This window comes from Oryza sativa, chromosome 7 (genome assembly GCF_034140825.1).
Source record: "Oryza sativa Japonica Group chromosome 7, ASM3414082v1".
NCBI lineage: Eukaryota > Viridiplantae > Streptophyta > Magnoliopsida > Poales > Poaceae > Oryza > Oryza sativa.
The window spans coordinates 9,100,967-9,124,487 of NC_089041.1; the positions used below are offsets into that span (position 1 = coordinate 9,100,967).

The 23,521-nt window shown below is 40.5% G+C and overlaps 2 protein-coding genes across 5 annotated transcripts; one reads left to right on the forward strand and one right to left on the reverse strand.

The window, feature by feature from the left end:
- Window positions 1-2,402: 2,402 nt before the first annotated feature.
- LOC4342867 (pentatricopeptide repeat-containing protein At2g46050, mitochondrial) lies at window positions 2,403-8,331 on the forward strand. 4 transcript variants are annotated; one of them, XM_066312099.1, is made up of 5 exons: window positions 2,403-4,126; window positions 4,216-4,283; window positions 4,909-4,997; window positions 5,474-5,651; window positions 8,023-8,331. In XM_066312099.1, exon 1 carries the CDS (start codon window positions 2,496-2,498, stop codon window positions 4,059-4,061), a length of 1,566 nt encoding a protein of 521 aa, XP_066168196.1. In that variant the 5' UTR covers window positions 2,403-2,495; the 3' UTR covers window positions 4,062-4,126; window positions 4,216-4,283; window positions 4,909-4,997; window positions 5,474-5,651; window positions 8,023-8,331. The 4 variants fall into 4 exon arrangements, with proteins under 4 accessions (XP_066168196.1, XP_015645674.1, XP_015645670.1 ...); XM_015790188.3 differs by having other exon boundaries at window positions 5,535-5,651; XM_015790184.3 differs by lacking the exon at window positions 8,023-8,331 and having other exon boundaries at window positions 5,474-6,257.
- A 7,967-nt stretch (window positions 8,332-16,298) lies between these two features.
- Window positions 16,299-19,435, reverse strand: LOC4342868 (BTB/POZ domain-containing protein At2g13690). The gene is made up of 2 exons (XM_015789099.3): window positions 18,527-19,435; window positions 16,299-17,410 (listed from the first exon to the last, which is right to left on the reverse strand). The coding sequence occupies exons 1-2, from the start codon at window positions 19,292-19,294 to the stop codon at window positions 16,484-16,486; spliced, it is 1,695 nt and encodes a 564-aa protein (XP_015644585.1). The 5' UTR covers window positions 19,295-19,435; the 3' UTR covers window positions 16,299-16,483.
- Window positions 19,436-23,521: the final 4,086 nt, after the last annotated feature.

Here is a 23,521-nt window from a genome sequence, read left to right on the forward strand (position 1 = left end):
TATTTTTCCATATTTTTTAATTCCTTTAGGATTTGAGAATCGTCTACTTCAATTTTTATGTTTTTTTATTCCTAGTTTTTTTCTATCCTGTAAATAAAAGAGACCTTAAGATTAGGAAGAGGTCTTAAACATTATTTGCGTTTACCACAAATAAAAATAATGCCCTGAGAACCAGCCACCATGGATGATGGATGGGATAGATCGATCTCCAAATACACTATGAATTATTCAAAGAAGCGACATCCTATGTATAACCGATCACTACGGGAGAAGTTATTTTTGCTGGGTCAGGCTATTTCCACAATAGTCCCGGTTTAAAAAAGAGGCCGGCCATCTTTAGTCCCAGATTTTCCCTCCCGGTTCGCTACCTAGGGGTTACAAACCAGGAGAGATAAAGGGTTTCTCCGGTGGCTGTAATTTTCAAGCGATATGTGGCGACCTCACTACAAATCGGGCGCCCCTACTACTGTGTGCTGCCTGACATACTTACATGCACAACCTCCATGCATGTGAACTAACGTACTACCTCTATTTTTTAATAGATGACACCGTTGACTTTTTCTCACATGTTTGACCATTCGTCTTATTCAAAAATTTTATGCAAATAAATAAGATATAAATCACACTTAAAGTACTATGAGTGATAAAACAACTGATAACAAAATAAATTATAATTACATAAATTTTTTGAATAAGACGAATAGTCAAACATGTGAGAAAAAGTTAATGGCGTCATCTATTAAAAAAAACGGAGGGAGTAGCTATATCCCCTTTCACTCATCTCACTTGTAAAAACAAACTTTTAAACGATTTTTCTATTAAAACAATTATACGATCTAAATCGTTATATTCCCTATAACTAAATCCCTACAATCAGATCTCACGCAAGTATATTTTGATAAAAAAATCAACCATTGTTTCACTCTTTATAGAACATTGTTTCAGTTTACTGTATAAAATATTTTAAAGAAATACAACATTTAAAACGGCTAACTGCAACATCAACAAACACTTATATGAAACATTAAGTCCGAACAAGTGAAACACAAAAATAATCATATGAAATATATGTTTTTTTATGGGAAAGATTGCCATGCATTTGGCCAACAATATAATTTTATAACAAAAAGAGTTATTTACAGTAAAGGAAAAAAAGATCAAAGTTATTATAAATTTGTAACCAATCAAATACTATTTGTTTTCGAAGCATTTAACACAAATACTTAATGTTTTGATGCATTTTTATATATCTATGATTTCATTAAGTTGTCACTATTAAAACATTATGAAATACTTACTAAAACATTTCAGAATATCATGTGCAACTTAAAAATCCGTTTAAAAAATAAATATTTTTTCAACGGAATATAACTACGTGTGATCTTGTTGTGAAATATTTACTCGCAACGAATTTAATGGTGCAATTATATCGTAGATTGGAAAAATAGTTTAGAAGAAATAATAGTTACATGCATGCATATGAAGGATTACTACACGGCATAAAATAAGAATAAGAGTACCATGTAAAGAAATAAGCAACAAGACGAGAGGGCGCCCGATCTTTTAGGCATGGATTGGGCACCCGATGGGAAGCATTTTCGGATACGTTGTTGGATTCAAGTGTTGTATAATGTATAGGGCACGAAACATGATAAATCATTACTTCGTTAGGACTCATACATGTTTAATTTTGATGCTGGATTCATTTCCATATAATACTTTAAAAACTTTAACTATACTATTAAGCATTTAATTAAGCCACTATTTCTAGTGATATTTGTGCTTGTCACCTCACCTCTTGGGCAAACAGTCTATTTTAAATAAAAATCATTGAAGGGTATATTTTCAAATTTTGAAAAGTACAAGTCTAATTCTAAAGAAGAAAACATAGCATCCAAGACATGTCCACATGTGAGTAATGTTATGTACACAGAAGGGAAAATTATATTATACTTATGCAAAACATATAATCCTTTATTTTTTAATCTATGATGCCGTTAATTTTCGACATACCGTTTCATCGTATTAAAAAACTAATAAAAATGTCACTTATTATGTTGTGGCATCTTTTGTCGTTAAAGAAACTTCAAATATGACTTATACTTAAGTATATTTATATTGATTTTAAAATAAAATGATATGGTCAAGCGTTATTTAAAAAGTTAATGGTATTGTCTGTCAAAGAACACATATAGTTTGTAGGATTAGTACCAGAGAGCTCTCTCTACTATGATACCCTCTCTAAAACCTACATTGTGGATGCTCTAAGCTAGTACTAAGCAGTGTACGGGTGAAGATTCGTAACCAAATTGGAGGCTTTTCACTTAGAATTGAAATTTTGAATTGAGACGGTATTCGTCAGGTCACAATCCGATTTTGGCCAATCCAAAATCCCAAACCGTGTCCCTCTCACTCCGCGCGTGCGGCTCACTGCTGGTTGTGACGGGCGGCGATGCCGCTGCGCCAGCGCCACCCCACCCCACCCGTTCGACGAAATGCGGCGCGCCGCTGCCCTGCTCCGCCTCCTCCGCTCCGGGGCCAGCGCCGGCGTCCGCGGCCGCCCCGCCTGCGCGGCGGTCCACCCGCTCGCCGTCAAGTCCGGGAGCGGCTCCGACGCCCGCGTGGCCACCGCGCTCGCCGACGCCTACGCCAAGTCCGGACTCGTCGACCGCGCCCGCAGGGTGTTCGACGAAACGCCGCTCCGGGACCAGGTGCTCTGGAACGTCATGGTCTCCTGCTACTCTTCGCACGGCCTTGTGAGGGAGTGCTGGGATGTCTTTGGCTCCATGAGGCGGTCTGGTTTTCCCGGCGATGGCTTCACGTTCAGTGCCTTGCTCAGTGTGCGTGCTTCTTCTTCTTCTTCGTGCTATGACCATGCCAACCTGTTGCTGGTCCTGGGAAGCTCGGTGCATGGGATTGTGATCAGGTTGGGTCTCCACCTGGATGTGGTGGTAGCCACTGCGCTCCTTGATATGTATGCCAAATGCGGCCAAGTTGCTGAGGCTAGCCGGGTGTTTGATGCCATGGTGCTGAGAAATACCGTATCCTGGAATGCAATCATTGTTTGCTATGGTAAGCATGACAGAGGCAAGGAAGCCTTCGACCTTTTCGTGTCGATGATGAGACATGGGTTTTGCCCTGACGAGCTTACGCTTGCCAGTCTACTTAGTTCCTGTGCCGACATGGCGGCTGCTAATGAGGCTACTCAGCTTCATGCTTACACTGTTAGAAGAGGCTTGCAAGACTTTCTACAAGTGGGCAATGCCCTTATCATGGCTTATGGTAAGAATGGTTTTGTTCAAGAAGCAAAACGAACATTTGGTATGATCCATAACCCAGATCTAGTTACATGGTCATCAATGGTTTCTTCTTTTGCATATCTTGGACTTGCCAAGAGTGCAATCGACCTGTTTGACAGAATGCTCCAACAAGGCATACGGGCTGATGGCATTGCATTTCTTGGAGTTCTTTCTGCGTGCAGTCATGCTGGGCTCATTGAAGATGGCTTCAAGTACTTTCTTCTAATGACGAGGGACTACAAAATTGATCCAACTCCGCAGCATCTTGCTTGTCTAGTTGATCTCTTAGGGAGAGCTGGTAGGATTAGAGATGCCTACGAATTTTTGGTCAATATGTCCTGCGACGCAAATGTTGATGTCATTGGAGCTTTCCTTGGTGCTTGCAGAATGCGAGGAAACATTGAGTCAGCAAAGTGGGCTGCCTCTAGGCTATTTAGTCTAAAGCCAGATGATCCAATCAATTACCTGCTTATATCTAATACGTATGCTGCTGCAGGAGATTGGAATGAGCTTGCAAAGGTAAGAAGTGTAATGAGGAACATGTGTGGCAACAAGGTGCCGGGCTGTAGCTGGATAGAGATAGGTGGAATTGTTCAGACATTTGTATCCAATGATATGATGCTCCATCAGTCAAGAGAGATGCAAAGAATGATGGAACTTCTTGTTTCATTAGTGGAACAAGATTGCAATGGTGATGACACAATTTGCAATGATCCATCATCGATTTTAAAATGGCAAGATTTTTATCTGGCATTTGATTAATTCAGCTGTTTGGGATAATTTCACAATGGAATACTGTCAGAGCTTCCTAATGTGACTATTCTCAGGTCATTCCGAGATGTATCTATTTTACTGTTTTTTTATCCTTTGATTATATACACAAACATAATATGCTTACTAGAATTACCTTGTGCAGGTTTTCACTTACCATAGACATGAGATAATGTACACCCAGGAAGGAAGGAAGTCTACCGTTTCTTCTAGGTAATCCATGTAAATATCAAAATATGGTATAACAGCCACATACTGATTTTTGTATGTAAGCAACCATATTTGTTTTGGGCAATCATGTGTACCAGTCAACTACTAACTCGGGTCAGTAAGTAATAGTAATTATTTTAGACTGGAAAACACATTATGAACTTACCAAGGCAAGGGTGGATAGTCCTGACCAAAGGGAGGGAGGGGACTAAACAAGTCAAGGGACTGAGAGTCGCATGCATGACCAGGCTCAGGATCCTCTCTGTGTATAGTGGCATGGTACCTCTGTTGTGTGCCTTGGTAGGACAGTGGAGTAGGTAACTTGATTGGGTTGCATCAGTGTTGCCTGTTCATGAGAGTACTGCAAGAACGCTGTAAATACAAGCCATGGACCTGATGCACAGGTGGGGTGAACATTGGGTGTAGCACATCATGGATTTAAGGATTTAAGTGGTACGATAAGCCTTAAACACACCAAACAAAAAAATAAATTACTTGTGAAAAAGGCCCCAAATGTTGCTGATAGGAGAGTATTACTTATGGAACTTCAGATGTTTTGCTGAATTGTTTCAATACTGTTAGTTTATAACAACTAAATGAAAGCTTTATTGATTTCATTTCCTTACAGCTGGTATGTGCAAAATCGCCTGCATTGGAATTTGGAATTGCTAAAATTCCTTCAGCATTTATTGGTTAATGGTGGCCAAGCAGAATAAGGTAAACCTACTATAAGCAGTTCAGCAGCAAATACCAATCCCAAAGCTCATAGCTTAAGCTATGATCACCCAGTACTTCACCTCTTTAGATAGTTTTCATTAAATATCCTGATACTCCGAAGTAGAGTGTGAAAGAGAAGGAAAAAAAATGAATTTCTACCAAGAAGTACAAAGCATCTTGCCATTGATCTAGTCCATTCATACCTTGGTCACGGTATCACTCCTTTCTCACATTGCCCACATTGCTCTATTCATACATTTGGAATAAGGGAATTCTTACCATTTCCGATGGGAATTGAACTGATTCTTGTGCATTTAAAAGGAACCCTACATGATTATATTATATTTTTCAACCATTCAATGTTGCTGAAGACAAACCGATTTAAGAATTATCTAAAACATTCCAAACTGCTACAATCATAGGAATAAGACACATTTAGGAAATTTGACTACCTCTCTTTCAATCATGCACAACAGCCCAATCTGATGCTATGGAGACAGGGACTTTCTGATGCAAGTCTGGTCTGTATACATTTAGGCACTTGACCGTTTCAAGTTCAGTTACCTGCTTGTGAGCCAAGAGATCTGTGCGGCTCAATCGTGGTTGCTTGCGCTGTGGGAAAGTTTGATGAGCCAAACATCCAGATGCAATGAGGTGTGTCGGCCATACTACACTTCAGTTTCTCATACTTGTACGTAAGCACCAAGAAAAAAATATAACAAAGTTAAAGCGATGAATATAGAACATTATGTTTTGGGTTCAGATCGAATGAAGAATAACTCATACGTGCTCAATGTATAATGATTACTTGAGTTATAAGGTATTCTCCAGTATTACCTATGGTAGTTGCCATCCAATCTCAAAATATAGCATCTTAAGATAACATTGGACATAACCCAGTATAACGAATTCGGAAAGGCCTAGGTTGCTATATTTTAGGAAGAAGGGAGTATATAGCAATAGGAAACATTAGACTAGGTCTCATTCGTCCTGCTCAATTATATAGCAAAAGTAGCCATGTGAGAGAAGAGGAGAGAGAAGATAAAAATTGTTGTTATTTTATTTTTTGGCTAGCCTCATGTATATTGGTAGTTCATATACTAAGGACGACCATATGGTCTACTCATAATATATAAGCTAAACTCTAGAAATTGATCCTCTCTGGTGGCTACATTGTGGATGGCCTAAGAATATAAGATGTCAAGAATATTCTGATTAATTGATGGGCCGCAGGTCTAGGCTCAAGTTTATTGCTTATTTTTCACTACTTGTTCCTTCCGTGAGCTCCAGTGTCCAAAGGAGATATGAAGCATTCACTTCCTTTTCTTGACTGAGACTTTTTTTTAGGACAGGCTTAAAGCCATCTTGACTGAAACTAGAGTGCGTGGGTTAGGATTCATCGGGATGTTCATCCGCTCGTTTCCCTTCCAACATTGGTAGGCTGTCGTTTTGGTAGGATGACGATTCTAATCCCTTGAGTCCCCTTGTAGCTTTTTCGTTCAAATTCAGTGTGAATAGTTATGAAAAATAAAAAGAAAATGACAATGTAGACTATATTACTAATATCTAGAGTGAATTGCACTTTGGGCCATGTTTTATTGTCAAAGTTTCACTTTAGACCACCCTGTACACAATCTTTTCATTTTGGACTAGGTAACTTTACCTTTCTTGCGTAATGGACCACTCTAACTCTTTACGTTAGTGATGTCTAGCGTCTCTTTTGACAAAGGTATAGCAAGCATTTAGGTATGAAAATTTGTTGGCATGTCGTTAACAATTTGCTTGAAATCATCGAAAAACTGAAGATGTGGTTTGGGGTGGTTCATTGTGTAACAAAGGTAAAGTTACCTAGTCCAAAGTGAAAAGATTGGACAAATGGTAGTTTAAAGTGAAACTTTGGCAATAAAGTATGGCCCAAAGTGAAATTAACTCTAATATCTATCACTCCACCAAAAATCATTTTCAAATTCTATCTACTCCCTCCGTCCCAAAAAAAGACATCTTGGTTTTCCGTGTCCAACGTTTGACTGTCCGTTTTATATGAAATTTTTTATAATTAATATTTTCATTGTTGTTAGATGATAAAACATGATTAATACTTTATGCATGATTTGTCTTTTTAATTTTTTTTCATAATTTTTTTAAATAAGACGGACGGTCAAACGTTGGATATGGGAACCCAGAGTTTGTCTTTTTTTTTTTTGGACGGAGGGAGTACACATTAAGAAACGAAAAAGACAAAATCAGACATGAATAGCACCAATACTATTCATATGCTGGATTTATCTTTTTTTTTATTTCTCAATGTGTGAGTTAAGTTTTGATTTGATTTTTGTGCAGTAGTTTATATATATGGTATGAATGTTGTCAATTTTTAACGATTTTTGAATCACGTTTGAGTAGACGAGGGGACATTCTCTTAAGAGTTTAAAACAATTGTTCCCAAGATATACACAGTGGTAGTAAAAATATTCAAGTTTGTACTATCAATATTTTTGTGATAAAAATATTGTAAAGTAAAGTATATATTTTGGGGCAATTTTTATTAAAGTTCTATCAGCATGCAAATACCACACACCCAAACAAATTTTACAAACTTTCCGATACTGATGTTTTGGTTTTTTCTTTATCCAATTTATTCGTGTGAGATGACGTCAACATTGCCTAAGAAACGAGAATAAAAATAGATGCTTTGCTTGTAACTCGTATTTAATTGTTTCCAACAAACTACAAAATGATGCAGATAATAAAGGCCAAGAAATTACTTCTCCGACAAATATATACAGTATATGTCCCAACCAATTTGAGATCCATGAGTACATATTAGGTGGGTTCATTAGTGTTTTTTTCTTATGGGTGATAATAATATGTGCAAACTGCCACAGTTTCTTATGGGTGAGATTTATGGAGCCAAGTACAATGTGCCACAATTAAATTTCTTCCAGACTAGCTCTATATACAGTACAAACCATTTCCTTCTGCTGTTTCTCAATCATTCATGACTTGAGATTGTGAAAGTTTACAGGTCAAAGTAAGATCACCGACGGACGAAGACACCTCCAATCATTCGTCATCGATACCCAAGTATATATATAGGATTAGGATGCATCTGGGAATTCGTCAATTGGTTTCAATTTCTCTAAATTCCAGTAGCACGTAGCCGATATGCGCATAGCACTGGCATTTTTTTGAATTGGCATATTTGCATTGCCATGGATCCAATTAACCCATATCATCTGTAGTTGTGTGTTCTCAATTGATTTTTTCAGCTGCAATGTGGTATCGATTTTCTAATAATCAAACGCTACCAAAACTCCCAAACCTTTCTTTAAATTCATGGCGTTGCATTGTTTTGGCACGTCGGCATTACACTTCATTTGTCATGCCTAGACACAATAAATAAATAAACAAGTAAAAAATAATGAAGTGATGAAAGTAAAATAGTGCATCCAACTCTCGGTATTTGATTATTACGAATTTCATAATTCAGAAATCAGAATGAACCTAAGTACCCTGCAAGTTCGTTGGGGGTGCAAGTTCGTTGCATATTTACCATACCCTATACTTTATGTAAGGTCCCATTAGAGCTTTTTCAATGTAAATAAATCCAAAAAGAAGTAGCAAAGTGCCAAAGTGGCGGCATAATTGACAAAATTGGCCATGACACATCCGCAACCAAAGGCTTGTTCCAATCATCCTTGCAGACATATCCTCTAAAAAGTCAATCATAAACAGTCGTGTTCTATCATCTTCAAAATTTTCACATTAAACTCAGGTCTCCATCGGTTGGCCATGTCTTATTATAAGCCATAACGGCTTATTAGCGATTAAAAAATGATATGTGAGTAAAATTTTTGTATATATGTTCTTAGTGATTGAAAAGTTAAAGCTGAAAAAAAAACTATGTTGAAAAGCATCAAAATCAAATTCAAAATCAAGTTTTAAAATTTAAATTTTTGCCTTCTGACTTACTGTTGCCAATTACAGTAATGGGAGAGAGTGGCAAAGTACTGAACATTATATGACCTAGTTAATCACCCAACTACTGATGTAGCTCTTGTTGAACACCTTGACTGCTGGCAACTGTATAAAGAAATGCTAGTTGTACTTGTATCGCCAATTCAAGCCAAAATGCTCATGAATTGAATGCATGAGACCGTCCACTCTAAAGGCATTTTTGCTAGCTCTTGATTTGTGTTTACAGAGACTTCCTACATATATCCCATGTTATATAGGATTAGAATGCAACAGGAAATCCAAATGCCTGGATTGGTACCTGCCGCAGAAAATGGACTTTTGCAGGCGGCAAGATAATGCCAACCGCTAGAGAAAATGATTTTCCAGAAAAAAATTAAATCCCCAAAATCCCTTTCTACCATCTCAACCAAGAAGTTGCCAAAAAAATTGAAAATGAACATGAACATCATTCAAGCATCAATCCAAATACAGAGCATCACAAATATCAACATTGGCATCATTAGCATAACAGATTAACAACAACAATCTGCCGGCTGCCGTTGGCCCAAGTGAACCCGCTGCCGGCTTTGTCACACTCGAAGTTGTCGTCATGGCCACGGTGGACTCATGGTCGTCGTGGTCACTGTGGACTCGGTGTCATCATCGTTGGATTCGAGCACCACCGGCGCCGGATCCACCTCTTCCGAGCACCCCCGCCCTCCCGAGCACCGCCACCAGAGCCACCACTGCCTGCACGAGCCACCTCACTGCCGCCATCCCTCATCTTCGCCGCTGCCATCAGTGGGGAGGAAGGAGGAGGCACCGGATCTGCTCCCCGTCACTCCCTCCCCCCGCGCCGTTGATGCCGAAAGCCACCAGCACCGCTTCCGAGGCCTAGTGGCGCTGGATCCGCCCTCTCAAGGCCCACCGACACCAGATCCACCCTCTCGAGGCCCACCGGCACCGTATCCACTCCCAAGGACCTCCCCGTTGGTCGATGCGGCGACAGTGGAGGCAATGGCAGCCGGCGGCAGTGGAAAAGGGAGGCCAGAGAAGGGAGGGAGAAGGAGAGACCGAGGGACAAGCGAGAGGCGAGTTTGGTGGGCGATGGATTTTATTCACCTCAAAAGTTTTTTTTTTTTGCAGCGGTCCTCTTGTCGATGTTTGAGATCACGACTACAGTATTTGAATGGTATGGGGATCGTTGGTACCAGGGTATATGTGAGATCGAGGTAAAAGAGATGGAGACATGGATTTTTATACAGGTTCGGGCCCCTTATCTGACAGGTAATAGCCCTACTCCTGTTGACCGAAGCCGGTGTTGCTTCTTTATTCATCTGAATCACACAAGTACAATAATTGGATAACCCGTCTAGCTGTCGTCGACTTGGCGGCTAGATAACCAACTTGTAGTCGACGGCAGGGTAGTCTTCCTCCTTGAACGAACTCATCGAGATCAGAGATAGTGCTAGATCTCTTTTGCCGGCCTTCGCAGGCACCGTATTGGGTTTGTCTAGGCTTATCTCTGATGTTGATATGTGGCAGCGTATTGGTTTGTGTTGATCTATATGTCTTCTGGCTTGTCTCCTCTCCTCCTAGGGGGTTGTATTTATACCCATAGATGCCCCCTGTCGAAGTAAAACTAGCGAGATAAATATGGATACGATCCTAGTAGTCCTGGTTGTTTCCATATAGAACTCCTTTTGTCATTCCTTATTCGGAACTCCTTCTATATATGAGGTTTGTTTTCGTATAAGATATGGTATATGGTGGGTCCTGCCGAGCTTAGTCGATTATTATTGGGTATGTGGTATCCATAACCCTAACACCTCTTTACCTACCGCCGGCGAAAACGCGATTTTCATTGGTGTACACTTAGAGGTTCGCCTCGAAAAATAGAGTTGTTTTTTATGGCGGACCTCTTAGTGCGGCCGTTAAATCGGTTTTCATTGGTGATCCGTAGCCCCCTATCCCTCGATATGTTTGTGCTTGCGGTTTTCGCGTACGGCCGCTAGCAAAAATTATAGGGCGACATCATGAAAAATCGTTTTTTATAGTAGGGATTCTTCCACAAGACAAATTTTGCAAATATCTCGCAAATGTTATAAAATGTGTCTAAGGCTATTCCCAGTGTGCAGGTTCCACAAGAGTTTCCATCTCATTAGATGAGATGTCATATAGACTAAACTTATGACATGTCAATGATTTTATGAATAGAGAGAAAAAGTTGAGTATCGTCTAGATGAAACTTGATTTGCGCACTTACCTATACCTCGGAAACATAATGAAATCCCACTGAATCATTTCATCCTATACCTTGGAAATGAAATGAAATCCCCACTGTGACCAAATAGTTTCATAATACCATTTAATAATTAAATGTCATATGTAGCATATGAAACCACTAAATGAAACTATGCATTGAAAATTTTTCTTTCATTCATCAAACCAAATGTTTTTAGATTATGGCTGCGTTCGAATCTTATAAAGATTCACAAATACGGGCATGCAAAACAAGAAAGCTATTAGCATATGATTAATTGAGTTTTAATTATTACAAACTTGAAAATGATATATTTGATACTTTGAAGCAACTTTCATATAGAAAGTTTTCGCACAAAACACGCCGTTTAGTAGTTTGAAAAGCATGCTAATGGAAACCAAGGTAAAATCTTCATCTTCATGATAAAAGAACGGTGCCTATGTGACACTCTTAGAAATCATAATATGAAACTCTCTATTTGGAATGGCCTGAAATGTCTTGTAGGTTGACTTTTAAAATACCACTTGAAAGTGTCTTTAGACGAACTATGGAACTCCTGATATTACGGATGATTTGAAAACCATCTCTGTTAAGATGTACTACACGGAAGGTTTCTGTTGTAAGGATTTGATTTATCTTCGTTCATTTTTCTTTCTGTTTTTCTATATATCCAATTGTCGACCTCTTCTTCTCATTCAAAATATCTTATTGAATAAACTAGGATTAATTAAGTTCATCCGACATCTCTAAACTTTCATGAAAATCTAGAAACCAACCAAAAATGCACGGTTCAACGCGGAACTGTTAAAACCATAGAGTAGTTCTTGACTTCTTGGAGGAGGGTTATTTTCTAGACTTTCCAGAGTAAAATGGACTTCTCTGTTGAAACCTTGGTAGGTCCGAGAATAATTTAACCTTAATTGCAAAAAAAAAGTTTAGGATAATATGCTAGCACAAATAAAAATGTTTTACCACGCAATAAATTATATATGAACAAAAGTAGCCAATAAATATATGAGTTGTTGTAACCAATAGTAGCAACCATGCATCGATGCTATGGATTGTAAGTAGCCAATCTTGTAATATCCTTCCAGCCGTGTTCATTGTTTCCTATGCACTCTAAGAATTCCGATCGACACTCCTAGCAACAATACTTTTCTTCTTCATCGCACTTAATTAGGGATAGGAAGCATAGGGAACTAGAATCATACATCCTCCATGAGATAAAGGATCAGCTCCAGCCAACTGATGCATAAGGTTGATACATATTGCGATAGAAGTTCAATTCGGCAGCCATCCGTACCTGCCTTACCTGCGACTTGTTCCCGCACCACACTGCACAAGGGAAGAAGGCAACACAGACATAGCTAGAGAACAACAGCGATCCTTCTTCTCGGGCTTCTAAACTATGTTTTCACGAAGTTTATTCATTAGCATTTTTTTAGAAAACGTTTCAAATCATTATCAACTTTATAATATTTGTCACTTTTAAGATGTGAAATTAAAGATTTATCACTTACAGTCTATGACATGTGAGCCCTCATGTGTCTACGACATGTGGATCCAGTGACAAATCTATAATTACCACTTGTAATAGTGCCAAATAATTAAATATCTCAGGGAAGTACGGTTGGCACATACACACAAGTGGAGGGGGAACTTACATCACTTGGATGGAGGGTGGAACGCACGTGACGGGAAGGGGTATTTTTAAGATGGATCAAAAATAAAAAAAAAAGTATCGACATATCTAATGGTTGAAATGAATTAAATATCAATGGTTAGATGTATTATTATTTATTATAGAGTGAAGTGCACAGACGGTCTCTAAACTTGTTTGAGTGTGTAATTTAGGTCCTTAAACTCTCAAATAGTTTTTTTTTAGGTTTCCGAACTTGTCATGTGTTCATATAAATCCAAACAGGCTCTACTCTACTTCGTGAGCTAATGTGGCATGCCACTGTAGCACCTACGTTAGTGGGATCCACAAGTCAGTTACATAGAAAATATAAAATTAAAAAAGAGAGGAGAAAAAAATGTTCTTAATGTTTTTCCTATTGGTGATAGACATGTGGGTTTCAATGATACAGACGTTACCATGACATACCATACCAGCACACAAAGCGGGTTGGAGCTCGATTAGACCTAAATAATACACGATGCAAGTTTAGAGATCAAAAATGCATTTTGAGAGTTTAGAGACATAGATGACACACATGCATAAGTTTGGAGGCTATTTGTGCACTTTACTCTTTCTTATAATATTTTTTTCTAATTTATTAGAGCGTTACATAACGATTTAGGAGCGTGTACAAGATGTTTAACGAAGTCATAGTATATAATAGATAGACAAATAAATAAATACTACTATATATCTTATAGGTGGAAGACATGCATGTAAATAGACTTTAAAAACTTATACCACACAAAAATAGGAAAAGGAAAAGGTACATCTGAGATCCCTCATCTCGTCACCGAGTTACAAAATCGTTCCTGAACTGAAAAACCAGATACAACGCATCATCCAACTTTCAAAACCAGTGCAAATAAGGTCCGTCGGTTGTATTGTCCTTGGTTATGACTGACATGGCGCTTATGTAACACTTCACCCTCGGTGGTATTATCCCTTTGCCTAGGTCTTCATCCACGTGGCATTGACACGACGGTTACATAGCAATTTGGTAAAAAAAATAATAAAATAATAAAAACAATGGGGCCTACTGGTCAGATCCCCTTATCCTTTTCTGTCTCTTCTTCCTCTCTTTCTTGCGTCAGGCATGGAGGAAGGGCAGAGGAGGGGACGCCTCTCCATCGGCTGTGGGCAACCTCGATGGTGGCGGGAGGTGGCCCCGGCTCCGGTGGCGGTGAGGCCAGCGGCGTGTATAATGGTGTCTCGGGCTCCTACTCACTCTCGTTGCCGGCGCCGGATTCCTCATCGATGATGTAGAATCCTCCAAATGCAGTCTGCTCATGTCTAACACAGGGCACGCATTCGTCAATACACAAACAAAATTGGCCATATCCAAATGCAGTCTGCACTGAACAAAATCCTCCAAATGTAGTCTGCAGTTCTGCACTAAACAAGAACGATTCCCAAGTTGGATATTGGGTAAAAAACGATTTTAGCACCGTCAATTTTCCTAGCGCGGCAGGCGCATCAACAACGCAAATTTACCAAAACCGAAGGAACGAGACCACCGACAGAGCTACCAACGATCTTCCCTTGTTCCTCGAGAAGGACAAAGGCATCACAACCCCCAAGCCAGGAGGAGCAGCAGTAGCGGCAAAGCATCAGAACCTTCCGGAGCTAACCCAAGGGCAGCAACCTAAGAATCCAACCGAGATCACCTTCCTCTTCGTCGACAGGTATCGCCTGCTTACCTTCCTCCCCCTGCGTAGCGGCGGCGGGAGCATGGCAGGAGGCGGAGCAGCGCGGCGGAGAGGAGGGCCGGCATGACGGCGGCGTCACTGACGCAGCGGGGAGAAGGGCCGGCGTGGCGAGCGGTCCTTGGATCCACCTGCTGGTGGCTACCACTCCATTCCCTAGGCCCTAGCGACACCGCAGCCGAGGCCACCTCCCGCCACGGCTGAGCCATTAGCGCATAATTAATTAAGTATTAACTATTTTAAACTTTAAAAATGGATTATTATGATTTTTAAAGCAAATTTCATATAGAAAACTTTTGAAAAAAAACATACACCGTTTAGTAGTTTGGGAAGCGTGCGCGTGGAAACCGAAACAAACAAACTCACTTTCACCTCCCCTAGAGCAGAGAGAGGAAGAAGGGGATCTGATCAGTGGACCCCCAGCATTTCTTATTATTTTTTCTAGATCAAATTGTCACGTCAATGTCACATGGGTCGAAGACCTAGTCAAAGCAGCCATGTAGACGCCACGTCAGCCAAATCAGGGATAAAACTATTGAGGATCTTGTTTATATTGGTTTTAAAAGTTGGAGGATGGACGAGGCACCTCAAATATACTTTTACCCCCAAAATATACTTAAAAGATACTACCTTCATCTTAAAATGTAACTATTTCTAGCACAATAACTTGTCCTAAAATAAAGTTTTTTCTCCACCTACCTCCTCTCAACCAATCACAATCATTCCCCTTTACCTACTTTCTCTTTTCAACCAATCACACCATTTTTTTAATCATTTTTTACCTATATTTATATTTTTAATAGCCGTGCCGTCGGAGGAAGTAAATCAGTACTAGACCTGTTTAAAGGACAGCAATATGGACAATATCAACCTGCCCACTCACAATATGTGTGTGTGTATACAGCCATAGGATTCATTCGTTTATTCACAAACTTCACTTGGTCCTCTCAAAATGAAAAAAGAAAATGCATGCCTACAGTTCAGCTTGATTAGATGCCTCAAAAGTAACTGAAGGAAAAATACTTCCTCTCTTCAACGTGGCACCGGCACATTACACTTGTATTATTTAGAAAGCAACGGTCCAATTTTAATTGTTACACTCCTCCATAATAAGATTAGGATGCATCAGGAAAATAGTATCGACTTTTTCTGCTTGATTTCGTCAGTTCTTTCATGCTGAATTCACCGGTGCCCAAAGTAGCCGTTGCCGATGGGTCGTCAGGTGAAGATGTTTGCTCATGTTGGTACTTTGGACAGCGCACACTACGATCGATCTGTCGTAGGCATTGCCAAAAGTTTTGCTCAAAAATCAAACAAGATTAGCATTGAACTGTGCGACTATTTGAGATTTTTTACTTTCCCCAAAATCTCAACTGGAATTGCTCGGTGTCTACAAAGTTTCTACGTAGAGGGCTAAGTCAAAACTTTAAAGTCGTTTTACTCTCGATTTGCCCCAAATGGTGGTTCAAACTTTACAGTCGTTTCACACTCATCACACTCAAATCAATGGCAACATTCAAGAGGTAGATTCAACATGAAACAGTAATTTCAAGGCGATTTAGGCAGTGAGATAATAGCTTGGTTAACTTGGAACGTCATGGCAATGTGCAGTCCAATAAACAAAACTAACCACACTAGCTTTGTTTTTTTCTTACTTTGATGTCACAAGGTTAACTGTAATGAATCAAGAAGGCTCAAACTTAACATACACACACCAAAGCCATCCATTCCTCAAAATAAATTTAACAAGCTTATGCACATACAATCGAAAGGGCTAAACTACGGTAGACATCATTCACCTGATCACCCCTACTAGTTATTCCAACAATTGCAATTTTACAAGTGGTACAGACAGCATATACTAGTAGTAAAAACATTATCACTGACCTTCTACCGATGATCTAACGAAGGACCTTCTCCACCATACCTGGAAAGCTCTAGTAAGGTTCGGGCACTCTGATCCTTTGGATGCAAAACACTGAAACCACTCCTCAAATAGACACTGCTGCTGCTTGAGTGGGAGGGTTAGTAGGGCCTGTCCTAGATTTTCCTCCAAAGATCTTACATCCAGACCTTTGGAGCATCGCTGAAGCCAGCCGAAATCAAGCAACATCGGGCTGAACCATCCGTAGAAGAGGAGGCTCCTCAGCTCTCCACGGCACTGAACTTTTCCTTTGCCGAGTGCGATGAAAACACTAGCAGATATTCGGCTTAGTTCATACCTCATCATGGGTGATGCCTGCTCATGTATCCTGATGAGCCTGTCTTGCTTTGCCCACAGCTCCACAAACTCTTCAGCCATGTCAATATTCACAAGAATGTCCAAGAGCCAGTTGAGGTTCTCTGTCTGCTGAGAGATTCTCTCAATAAATGGTTTACTGCCCTTGATAACTAATGCTTGAGCAGTGTGGTTTGTAGCCTCTGTTGCTTCGTCATAAAGATCCACTAGTGAATTTAAACAGGCATAACAGATATTATACAGGCTCTCTCTGTTTAGCCCTGCCATGTCTTTTTGGTAGACAGAACTTTTGCTTAGAAGGCCATTTACCAAAGATTGCATATCTTTTCTTGCACCACTGTTGGTGCTGCTCGTGACTGATTGGATAAGATGCACTGTGAGGTCTTCTGAGCTGCTCCAGCTGTGAGGCCGCAATCTAGCCAGAACATCTTGGGATATTGCTTCATCAAAAGTACATCTTGCAAAGAGATTCTTGAGCTTCTCCTCCTCGTTCTCATTCCATGGAACTGCTTCTATGTATGACAAACACAATTTAACTCCTCTTTCAAACATGATTGATGAAGACACCTGCAATTAAAGCATTAATAAACAAATTATGTACGTGATTAATTAGTTGGCATTTAATAAACTCATTACCAATGCAAGAAAGAAGCATTTAATAACATATTATTCTGTAAATCCCCACTTGAGAAATATACATGCTAGAATTGAAAAGATGTTACAAAGATATTGGACAGCAATGGTGGCTGCTTTATTTGGATCACTAGATAGCAATTATGGGCAACAGGAATACTTGCTTTTAATTGCGGGCCTAGATGCATTCAAACCACTAAATGCATTTGTAGCTGACTTTCATAGCTGTAGAATGTGATCTAATGGACATCAAGCCATAGAATGTGTATGGTTACAAGACTTATAGTGATTGTATTATTATCTAATCCATGATTTAACATATTAAACAAACAATACCAGCATGCAAACAATTCACATAGAAAGTGAGTGATCTACAACATCTAATATGGTTATAATTATATACTTACATATCACTTTGCATAACTTACATGAAAGCAATGGTTTAATAAAAGCATTAGATGATATTAAATCACTAATATCCCAGGTCAAATGCTTCTCACACAATCATATCATATTAGTTTCACTCGAATGCTAGAGCTATCGTTGTTTGGCATATGCTGATTATAAGCCGTAACGGCTTATCAGCGATCAAAAAATATTCCGTTCGTAAAACTTTATATATGTGAACTAGTTAGCGATTTAAAAGCCAATGCTGGAAACATAAACTACAATGAAAAAAACCTCATAATCAATTCAAAAATTAAGTTTCCAAATTAAATTTTGGCAGTGGCTTATAAGCTGAAAGGCAAACGCTGGGGCTCTAACTTGTGCGCCTATCAAAAAAAAATGTGAAAATGAGTATTTTGGTAACACCACACTGGATATCTACCACCAAAATGGCTTCGGAAAATGAACATATAAGGAACACAACATCAATGTACCGTGAATGATTGTTTGGTTGCAATGCCCACTAAATTTCCTGCCCTGTTGTGGGTAACAAAATGCCATCCATTATTGCAAGTAGTACTACTTCTTTTGCAACCACATCATGCTACTAGTAACACAAAATCAATTAAGAGAAGCTGCTTAAGCTTAATTCGTTTCCCTCACCTCGAGCACATCAATGGAGCGCGACACGCCAGCGGCGGCGAGCCACCGCAGCGGATCAGGCTGGTACATGAGCTCGACGGCGGCGCGGAACGCCTCCACATTGTCCACCCCGTCCACCTCGATCCTCCTGCCGCTCCCTCCTCCGTCACCGGCGGGCCCGCGCGGCGGCGCCATGGCGGCGAAGAAGGCGCTGCTGTCGCAGAGCACCCCGGAGTCGAGCTCCATCACCACGCACGTACTCCCGTCCCTCCCGCGAAGGAAAAGCCTCAGATCCAGCGCCTCGTCGCCCGCCGCATCCGCCTCCGCCGACGCCACCACCAACGGCGCCACCGCCGCCGACGTCTCCGCCGGGACCACCACCGTCTCCGCCGCGGGCGTCACCGGCGGCGGCGGGAGCGGGAGCGGGAGCGGGAGCGGGGGCGCGGAGTCATCGAGGTCGATGGGCGAGACGCGGCCGGGGGAGAGGATGCGGCGCGGGTCGATGAGGCCGCCGAGGCCGGCGAGCCTCGACGACGTCGGCGAGCTGTGGAACGACGAGATCGAGGGGGACTTGGGCGGCAGCTTATTCCTCCCGGCACCACCACCCGGCGCCGGGGAGGAAGACGCCGCCGTGGCCGGCGGCGCGAGGGAGGGAGGGAAGGGGCGGAGGTCGGGGCTCTGCGGGACGCCAGCGAAGGAGCAGCACCAGCCCCGGGGCGTTCGCGCGGCGGACCCCGCCGCACCTCGGCGCCGCCCGCGGTGGTGGCGCTGAGCCCCGCCGCCTTCCATCCTTGCCGTCGCCGGCGCAGATCTGGGTGGGGCGCGAGAGAGAGAGAGAGAGAGAGAGAGAGAGAGAGAGAGCTAGGGTTCGGAGGCGGCGGCCATGAGAGGGGAGGAGGGAGAGGTGTGATGAGTGGAACAACACGGGACGAGAGCTCTCTCTCTCTCTCTGCTGCTTCTTTCTCTCACTCTGTGCTGTGGCACTCACTGTGCACCGCGTGGGATTGGTCCATGGGACAAGACTGGTAGGTGGGGTCCACTGTAAGTGGGGTCCTCTTCCTCGGATACCGCGGGCGTGGTGTACGGGCATCACGAGAGGAGCTGGCACTGCACTGGCAACTCAACTGGGCAAGAGAGGGTTTGCGATCGTCTGCGTCCGGGGTATGGGTATGGGCGTATGGCTGTGCCGCTGCCGATCACACGGAAAACGGTCCTAAACGATACTCGGGAGGTTCCAACTCCCCCACACGAAAAATGGTGGTACCCGTTAAAACGTGATTAATTAACTATTAATCTCAAAAGCTCGAAAACTCGATTATTATGATTTTTTAAAACAGCTTTCCTATAGAAAACTTTTAAAAAGAATATACTTCCTTCCGTCCCATAATATAAGATATTTTAAGTGGATGTGACACAGACATGATGTGTCATATCCACCTAAAATCCATTGTATTATGAGACGGATAAAGTATTGTTTAGCAGTTTAAAAGCGTGCGTGCGAAAAAAAAGTGAGTTGGGAAAGAAGGAGAAAGAACACAACCTTACTCTTATAAAAATAACTTTAACTTTTACTTCCGGATATAGTCCCTCCTTCCTAAAATTATTTTTAACTTGTTCCATACATATGCATATCTCTCTACTATTATAAAAATTAAATATGTTTTTGACTGTACTTTGGAACATCATCCGTGTATGATCGGTTTCTAAGTCCTTTTGCTTTTTAAAATATAGATATGTATTTGAGTCGGATTTTAAATTCATTCGTTTTTGGAAATAATGAGGAATCTTATAAGAAATCTCTTTAAAAAAACTTGCATACTAACTTAAAAGATGATCGGACTTATAATTGCAACTCATGATTTTCTAGAAAAATATATATCCAAGTGAATTCTCACAACGAAACTATTATATATATCTCTACTGTTATAAAAATTAAAATTGAAGATACTTTTGCATACGTTATCTTTCTTTGAGTTGGTTTTTAAGTTCATTCGATTTTAGAAATACAGATCCATGTTTGAGTTGAATTTTAAGATTATTTGCTTTTGGAAATATAAAAGGAGACGTATAAGAAACCTCTTTAAAAAAAACTCGCATACTAACTTGAGATGAAATATAGACTCCTAATTGCAGCTTATGATTTTCAAAGAAAAAAATATCCAACCGAATTCCCACGGTGAATTTTACCATAGCTAAACCTTATAACAATAATAAAATTAAAATAGTATTTACCGTTGCAACGCACGGGCATTTTTTCTAGTATGTTATAAAAATTGAAGATGTTTTTGTTGGTACTTTAGTATGTCATCCATGAATTAGTCGGTTTTTAATTTCGTTCGCCTCTGAAAATATAGGAGCAGTATTATAAGAGATCTCTTTAAAAAACTTGCATGCTAACTTTCAGACTCAGCTCATGATTTTCTAGAAAAAATATATATCAAAGCGAATTCTCACAGTGAATCTAAACCGTATAACAATATTTCTCACTTCATTTACCTGTAATGCATTATTCTCTACTTTCACAAATAGAAGAGCCCAAAAAATAACTTATTTTGGGACAGATGGAGTAAAAAAATATTAGCCTGTTTGGTAGAGCTCCAACTCCTAAATTTAGCTCTAGGAGTTGGGTCTGGAAGTGGAGTCGTGGAGCAACCTAAACCCAGCTCTAACTCTCTAGTTCATTTTGTGAGAGAGCTCTACCCAGCTCCGCTCCCATTTTAGATGGTGCTGAAACTATTTGGCTGAGTTCTAGCTTCAGGAGAGGTGAAGGTGGAGTTGGAGCAGTAGCTATGCCAAACAGGTCAGACTATCTTCAAAACACATTATTAAAAAAAGAGTAAAGTCCATCACCGGTCCCTAAACTTGTACCGTTGTGTCATCCCGGTCCCTAAACTCGCAAATCGACCGTTCAGGTCCTCAAACTTGTTCGACTGTGTCATCCCAGTCCCTAAACTTGCAGATCACTCGTTTAGGTCCTACAACTTGTTCAGTTGTGTCACCCCGGTCCCTAAACTTGGATTTGAATATCATCTGGGTCAAATAAGACAGTCTAAAGACTTTATATTTAAAAATAATTTATAACTTTTTCATGTAAATTCTAATGAAGAAAAACTTTATATCAAACTTGTAGCCCTCGATGCGATCTACAACTTTGTAGTTGAATTTTTTTATTTTAAGTCATTTTTTGTCCCAAAATGTAATTTTAAAATTAAAATTTCAAAATATATAAACATGCAACAATATTTTGGGACCTAAACGGTTTTAATTCAAAAACTTTTCAACTACAAAGTTGTAAGTCGCGTCGAAGACTACAATTTTGATATAAAGTTTATCTTCATTAGAGTTCACATGAAAAAGTTATGAATTATTTTTTAATATAAAGTTTTTAGACCGTCCTGTTTAGGGACCGGGGTGACACAACTAAACAAGTTGGAGCTAAACGAGTGATCTGCAAGTTTAGGGACCGGGATGACACAGTCAAACAAGTTTGAGGACCTGAATGGTCAATTTGCGAGTTTAGGGACCGAGATGACACAGTGGTACAAGTTTAGGGACCAGTGATGGACTTTACTCTAAAAAAAAATGCACGAAAGCCAGGACCTAAGCATAGACAACTGGCTAAGAGCGAGGCCATCCTTTCATGCTAGGCATGATTTGGATTCAAACAGGTGAATTCAATGAAATTAGATGATAATCTTGCCCATACAGCATGTACACTTTATGTATCTATGTACATTATACTCTAGGCATACATATGTACATTATACTCAGGCCACATGTAACCCCGTGTAAAAGCCACGGACACTATTAGGGTTGTAATATACAAAAGTTTGCACATAAGAACAACAAAATATATGCGTAAAAGAAGAACTGTTTGTAGACAACCTAAAATGTATAAAAGCTAAGAATTCACTAGTACAAAAACTGTGATAGGTATTTTCTCCTATGTTCCGGTTTATTTAAAACCGACACTTATTGATCGTTCCCACCTCTGTGGGATAGAAAAAATAAAGGACCACCACCTTCGTACAACTATATCTGTCGGTTCAAAATATCCCGGTTCAAAGGCATCCATAACATATTATAGGTTCTGTTCTTTTAAAAAACCGACACCTATGAAAAACTAAGCCGAGCCATTGGTCATCGGGTGGGTATTCCTTTTAACCCCACTGAGTCAACCCGCGTTCATCGTCTCTCTCTCTCTCATGCATCTTGTCGTCCCTATCCCCTCCAGCTTGCCTTCGTCGTCAACGCCACCACCCGTCGTCATGTCCCCCCCTCTTCCTCCTCCTCACCACATCCATGCCTCCCCCCCTCCTACTCGCTTCCACCTCTATCCCCGCTGCCACCCATCCTCACAGCCTTCGCTGCCTCTACCACCCATTGTCCTCTGCACCACATTCTCGCCTGCTCCCAGCTGCCCTAATCTCTTATTGTTTAAGGTTTATGAATCTTGTTAATGATTTACTAGTTTACTGATGCATATAACATGTAAAAAAAAGACTGGCAATGAAAATGGTAATATCTCAATGCTATACGTGACAAATTGAAAACATATTTAATTACTATTATATTGGACGTAGGCTACCACTTAGAAGATCCAATAATCAACAATCTCACCTAATTCTAGAAGAAAGTAATAGCATACAGAGCAGCAGGGGTGTACTAAATTTTTAATTGGAAAAATGGCCATCTATATAAGAGAGCCATAGCTGTCATAGTGCCATAGCTCAAGAGTAGCGAGACAACAGATTCATTAGGGATTTTTTTTTTGTCATTCCAGTGATTAGTATTGCCATATCATTAGCATTCATATAGGGCTGTGAGGCATCAGTAATACTTGAAATTGACTTGCTATGAAACACAGTAGTCTGGCAACATTTCTATGCAGTAGCACACTGAGCACTCGGTTGGACAAGATCTGGAGTGAACAATACCTCGCTCACGGTGAGAGTCCGACCACTTACTTTTGCAACCGTTGTCGGAGTGCCGCCATGGATGTGAGCAGGCACATGA

What these genes read in the sequence shown, in the direction of transcription:
- LOC4342867 (XM_066312099.1), top strand. Translation starts at nt 2,496, where the DNA reads ATGCGGCGCGCCGCTGCCCTGCTCCGCCTCCTCCGCTCCGGGGCCAGC.
- LOC4342868 (XM_015789099.3), bottom strand. Translation starts at nt 19,294, where the DNA reads ATGGAAGGCGGCGGGGCTCAGCGCCACCACCGCGGGCGGCGCCGAGGT. An exon ending in GCTCCATTGATGTGCTCGAG is followed by an intron (nt 17,411 to 18,526) that starts GTGAGGGAAACG and finishes CTTTAATTGCAG; the next exon opens with GTGTCTTCATCAATCATGTT.